Source organism: Antrostomus carolinensis, unplaced genomic scaffold (genome assembly GCF_000700745.2).
Source record: "Antrostomus carolinensis isolate BGI_N321 unplaced genomic scaffold, ASM70074v2 scaffold2385, whole genome shotgun sequence".
Classification (NCBI taxonomy): Eukaryota; Metazoa; Chordata; class Aves; order Caprimulgiformes; family Caprimulgidae; genus Antrostomus; species Antrostomus carolinensis.
In genome coordinates, this window is record NW_010318237.1 from 22551 (window position 1) to 29180 (window position 6630).

Genomic DNA, 6630 nt, shown 5'->3' on the forward strand with positions numbered 1-6630 from the left:
GCTTACCATGACGGTAAAAGGACTGTTGGGAATGTCCACCCCACCAAAGCGGACATAAATCACATAGGTTCCTGGTTTGGCAGCGGTGTAGAAGATATCGTAAGTCCCGTCCTCATTTTCAACAACATCTGCTTCAGCTTCTGTCCCATCTGGCGTCAGGACGGTGCACGTCACTTTTCCCTTCCCTGCTGATTTGGCGTCTACCACAAAACCAACCTCCTCACCAGTCTTCACAGTGGGTGCAATTCCAGGACCTACAAGGCAATTTTCATGACAGAAAGCATTCAGAGGACAGTTTTCCCAGGCAGGCCGCCCGCAGGGCGCCTGGGAAGCACAGCACCAAACGCCAGTCCAGGGACCCACAGATGTGGTTTTGGTAGCAGATGAACTACAAGGGACATTCATAGTGTTGGTCAGCACAGCAGCATGCAAGAGCTGGCCACCAGCTTTCCCTTTCCTCTGCAATCAGAGAGGCTGGATGAGAACAGAGGGGAAAAAAGCAAAGTTTGAAGAAAGCAATGCCGTAACCCATACTCCTATCGTCATACTCCTGTATGCAGAGCCAAAGGCACTATCTTCTCCCCCAGCCAGCAATTCAGCTGTCACTGCTTTAACATGAACCTCCCTGTGTGAGCAGCTATAAAAGGGCACAGTAGCAGTCATGGCCTTGTTTCTTCCTACATTACCCACAAATTATTTTCCACTGTTCTGCCACATATCCAAAAAAATAATAAATAAAAAAATCATGAAACAATGCCCAAATTGTAGCAATCAGATCCGGCCTGAAGAACGCTGTGTTTAAATGAGGGCTATTAAGTCTTATTTGCAGTGCATATTTAATACTCTTGCTTTTGACTGGCTCTTGTTACCAGGTAAATGGCTCGTTTTCAAGTGGCAACAAACCTGCTGGTTTAATACCTTGACAGTATTCCAGCATCCACTCCTATGGTGATTGTATTTCAGCTTTACAGCAGAGTCAGACGCATTTCTTGGAAAGGGGAAATTTAAGCTGGCATCTGAGAGTAATCTCCATCACAGTTATTTTGAATAGTTAGCAACTTACGTTACTTGGAAGAGTATCAGATTCAGCCATTAAGGCCTCTTTTGAACACATTTTGAAGCAAAGGGGATACCTGCTACTCTGTGTTTTCCACTGTGCCAGGAATATATTTCTGTTTAAGGAGGCTTGAAAGCCGCCAGCTGCCGGACAGGCACCAGGTACACTCTAACTGCATGATGCACATCAGACACTCTCAGAGGTTTACAACCACAGATTAAGTTTCCCTGTTCAATTTGGTCTTGCCTAATTTACTTATTTATTTTAAAATCAAGGGTTTTAACATTCAGTGGCATTTTTGTAACTAATTCCTGTCACTTCTGCTCCCTGCCACAGCCTCTGGCTGGCTAGGAGGTGGCAGCATGCTGTGGTGGCCAGCCCAAAGCCATGTGATGACCACCCATCCTGAGAACAGCCAAGGGACAAAGCTGTAAGTGTGCTTCTACAGCAATAAATTTCAAGTCCCTCCCCTGCATCAAGACATTGATTTTTGAGGCAATTATTTTTTGAGTTGTAGTAACATCTTATCTTTAGGTTTTCTCCTTCCACAAGTCTCTTCAGACCCTGTCCAACCTTGACCAGACAGAAAAGCAGCAGAAACCTCCACTAATAACACCCATCCTGAACAGGCTTTGCTAATGCAGAAGGACACAGCTAGCTATTTACATCCTCAGAATTAACTCTGATCTTGCTCAGAACGAAAAGCTTCTTGCAACATTCGCAGTGCGAGGAGCATGAAGCAGTGAACATGCGCAGATGTGTTATTTTTAAATCAACCTCACTGCAGTTCTCAGCAGGATTTATGTAGGCCAAAATAAACATCAGACTTTGGTTGCATTTGGCTGTTTATAACAACCCAGGCAGTTTGAAAGATTTTTGCTAGAGACTGCAAGAGATTCCTGCTCACCCGCAGGGTGGATGCTTCAACATCTTTAGGAAAATCCCTCTTGCAAGAGCAGCTAGATTGCACAAGTTTCCAGCATCTTCTACACCCATTACGTCAACTGTATCATTCTCAGAAGGTAGTTTTATACCAAGTACAAACAATAGCAACAGAGAGGAGCCAACACTCACCTGTGGCCAAACACTTGCTGGCATCCCCAGCTGGAGATGCCCGGATCCGATAAGGAGAGGATGGGATATCATCTCCACCGTACTTGACACCAATCGTGTATCGGCCTGTTTTGTCAGGGACATAGGTAACTGTGTAAGTGCCATCCTTGTTGTCATGAACGTCCACTCTCTTGGGCTTGCCCTCTTGGTCCTGAGGAATGCAAACCAGAAGATTTAGGCACTATGAAGTTAGTTATGAATTCCTTTAGCAGGGTGGCAAATCTGTTCACAACTATACTTATATAGTCTCAAACAGATACAGAACTGCAGTTTTTTGAGGGTTTAATGTATTTCATTCAAGGACTAGTATCAGGAACAGACTATTAGGAGCAAAAAGGTATCAGACCACTATAAAACCAGCAGTGCTATCATTAACTACCCTTTGTTTGATACAAGAATGTTTATAAGATGCAGCAAGCCATTTTAATGACCTTTTTACTAATTGTGAGAAGTTTTAGGCTTCATTGTCATGTCACTGCTGGAATGAATAACACTTCCCAGGTCTCTGAGCCACAGACACAGATGGGGAGAAAGTCTGCAGCTCTGTCCTGACAAAGCACTGGGCAGCTTTGGCCAGCTGCTCCCCGAAAGGTTTGAGGTCAGGGGAAGCACTACTGAGTCTGCCATCAACCCTTATGGATAAGGCATTCAGCTCCTGACACACTGCAAGGTCTGCAGTTAAAAACAGGTTTACATAGTCCCTTCAACTACTATTTCTTCACTGAATACAAGAATTAGAGATGCATCAACAATACAGATATGAGCTTCAGCAACAAGCTTTCAAATCTACAACCAAGATCAGCACTGTGCATAATGTTTCCAACAGAGCTACTCCCAGCCTCAGCTTTCAGTGCAACTCAGCTGCAAAACATGAAGCATTTTAGAAATTCTTCCAGGCCTGCTTACAGGGAACTTCATGTTGACCCCATTCTGTATTTTATGACTTAACACTGCCTGAGGTACAGTATAAGCTGCAAAGGACTCGAGATTTTAAGTACAGCATCAAAGAGCTTTCTTCTTTCAGGATGGCTCATGAAACGTTTGACATTCAACAGCTCAGAACAAGAAGCAAACAAATGCTGTGAGGATCACCACCTATGCACTCCCACCATGTAGGACTTGTGGAACTGGATCTTCAAAACCATGGCCAGGCTAGGAGCTCTTTGGATCTTTTAAGCGTACACTTGCATGCCAGAATAAAGGCAACTGCTCTGCTGCACCTGAGCAGACAGCAGGACAGCACAGAAGCAAGAATGCAGAAGGGCAAGTACAACCAGCCATTCTGTGACCTAGGCATGCCAGAGCTGAGAAATGTGCTTTATGGCCCACTAACCATAGGCCACAGCATCCAGGCACCAGAAATTTCAGGAACAGCAATAACAAAGCCAATAAAAACATCCCTGTAGCATCTCCTTAAGCATCTTATGACTTTTGGCAACCTTGAGGGAGACTTGTTTGTTAATTTATCATCACATAATCCTCTGTGTGGATGTTATCTCATGGCCTCGCTAAACTACACTGCTAGAAGACTGTCTCCATTTCAAATTCCAGCATTTTCATAAGCTTACAAGAAACTATTTATCTCATTTTGGGTATTTGAAGGGTGTAAGAGAGCCAAATACAAATACGATAACCAAGAGCCAAATACAGCATGGGTGATGACTTTAAGACAGAAGTCTCATAAAAGTAGCCTCAACAACTTCACTAACGCAGAGCACAAGACTTGTCTGTACCAGAGCTTTAAGTCCAGCCAGCAGCCCAGTCTCCAGGACACTGGGTACATCAGGGTACAGATGTGGAGACTTTCTACAGGAGCCACTTGCACCCACCTAGAACAACACGTTCCCCCTCATGCTTGGTTTTGCAGTTACTTACAGTGATCTGCACGGCCAGGAGTCCCTGTCCAGCATCCTTAGCATCCACAGCAAACGCCACAGGCAGGCTGGCTGGTATGCCGTAGGAACTGAGACCCGGTCCACTCGCTGTCACTTTACTAGCATCATACGTAGGAAGCACCTTTACCTTGAAGGGACTTAAATGGAAACAGGTTATTGTCCCCTCCTCCTAAGACAATGGCTGATGGTTACTGCAGTACATGCCGAGGTGTGGATACACCTCCCCTACAGAACTGCTGCTGTAGGTGCAGCAGGCTCAAACCACCACGGAACACTCAAGTCGTGCAAGGAGTTGCACTGATTAAGTGGAAAGGACCACAGTGAGCCCTTAAACTATGCTTGCGTGGTGGCAGAGCACGATCACATCATTAAATCTTCAGTTCATCTAAGCTTATCTTCATCACCTTACCTGCGAGGAATCTCTTCATCAGCATATTTGACAGAGATCATATAGGGTCCCTCCTGCGTAGGGGTGTACACCACTGTGTGGGTGCCATCTCCGTTGTCCACTATACTAACAGGCTCCACAACTCCTAAAAAAGCAACAGATTATTTTCTCAGCTGTGTTATTAAAACTCAAGTCCTTACCAGCCAATTGCTGCACAAAGCTCCAAGATGCACTGCTCATTTACAGTTTGCAACAAGCTAAATTTCAATTTTTTATTTATTTATTTTTTTTTTTAATGAAGGCAATGGGTGTGTGGATAAGTGATCAGTTTCCTTTATTTTGCATCCAAGAGGCATTGACTTGATAGATTTATTATCCACTGCTCCCTGGATTCTCGTCTTCTTGCTGTAATCAAAAGCTAGCATGAAAATACTGGAGAAAAATCTGCCTTTCTGTACAGTCCAGGTCAAGAGCAATTGCTCAAAATACACTGAAGATCTTTCAAGAAAGAAAGTGAGTAATGGCTGTATACAATTGCCTGAACTGTCATTTCCAAGATTACATACTGTTACCAGGATTCACTGCACAGAATTGAGCCCTAAAGCCAGTTGGTGTGTAGCATTCACCAACAGAATCTTTCCCAATCAGGTATTTGCAAAGGCAGGCTCGCTGCCTAGGCGGAAGAGCCCTGCAAGCTGCCAAAGTCCTAAGAAAGCAGGATCAATTATTTCAATTTGCATTAAGCTGAATCTACAGCAGATTACGTGACATATCAGTTCAGATCAACACAGAAAGCAGTCTATAATTAGAAGCTGGCTTTAAAACACAGGAAGGATTAGCAATAAAGGAAGTACAAAAGAAACATATAGTTGCCATGCAAAGCCTAAAAGCGGCATCGTTGGTTCCCACTCCCTCCTGCAGATGATTCTTGCTGTTGTCAATTGGATTTCCAAGAGCCAAAATTGCCAGTAGTTAGTGAGAGTTCAAACCTGTCTCAGTGTCACCCTTTGGATCACCTTTAAAGAAATCCGAAATCGCTTTCAATGGGGAGCGCCATCCCTGGGAATCCGTCTCATCCGCTAAAATTAGAGAAGGGTTACCTGAGGGGCACCAGCATGACCTGACACTCGAGTGGGGAAGCAGCTCTCACCTCCCAGCAAGGTGAGACTTGCAGCCAAAAGGTACTTGCTGCTGAGATACTGTGCCACTGAGACAGAGCTTCCTAGGCTAATGGAAACATCATCAGCACTATGGTTTGAGGACCTTGCTGCACTCTGGGGACCATTGAGGGGTTCCCCATGTTTCAGAGACTCCTGCAACCCAGGGACATAGGTTTCCCAAGTCACCATTCACATGTCAGACTTTGGATTTACTTTTTGATGGCCAAATCTAAGCCAGAACTGCTCACCAGGGATCATTACTCATGTCACTTCTTCCAGCTTTAAGGATTAGGATAAAGCCAAAGACACTGCCCAAAGCAGCACCACCTAGGACACAGTTCTCCTCCTTTTACAGCATGACACACGGGTCAGCTGTCAAGGCGCACACATCCAATGAAAAGAAACAGAGGGAAATGCTCATTCAAGCACTGGAAGCAGGGCCAGGATCATGGTACCCACCTAAACACAGACATGGGGGCACAGCTGGATGGAGTACTTCGGTTCTTACCTCTGGGTCCTGCCACCACCACCTCGAGGGGTGCTACTCCTGCCTTGCTGGTGTCTACAGTGAAGGACTGTGGGATTTTGGCTCGAACAGCTGTTCCCAGACCTGGTCCTGCTATCTTCACCTTGCTGGGATCCACAACATCCTTCACAGGAACCTTGAAAGGACTGCCTGGAAGTTAATGCAGCAAAAGTTAAATACCACAGAGTGAACAGTTACAGGAAACCAAAGGTCTTTTTCCCTACTTTTCCTTAGGCAGGAATGACAACCCCACAGCCTCCACACTACTTTTCTGCATCTGTAAAAGCCAGAAGTGTAAATGATGGTGCTTCTACATTTTCGCTGTCTACTCAACAATTTAGTTGTGATCCATCTGCTTCTCACATCTCAGAAAAAAGAAAATTTAAAAAAATGCATGAAGGAAACCAGAAGTGCAAACCAAGCATCATGCAAGCATTTGTTTCCTTCGTATTTTACCAAGTTCAGTATGTTGACAAATAAAATGGGACCAA

General features: G+C 44.8%; 1 protein-coding gene across 1 annotated transcript in view; it reads right to left on the reverse strand.

Moving 5' to 3' along the window:
• LOC104525603 (filamin-B) overlaps nt 1-6630 on the reverse strand; it is a gene marked incomplete at its 5' end in the record, with an annotated part of 48215 nt that overhangs the window by 18339 nt on the left and 23246 nt on the right. The window contains 6 exons of the mRNA XM_010168807.2: nt 7-254; nt 2132-2321; nt 4046-4202; nt 4475-4598; nt 5443-5532; nt 6122-6289. Coding sequence (XP_010167109.1) covers nt 7-254; nt 2132-2321; nt 4046-4202; nt 4475-4598; nt 5443-5532; nt 6122-6289 — 977 coding nt within the window. The remainder of the gene's footprint in view (nt 1-6; nt 255-2131; nt 2322-4045; nt 4203-4474; nt 4599-5442; nt 5533-6121; nt 6290-6630) is intronic.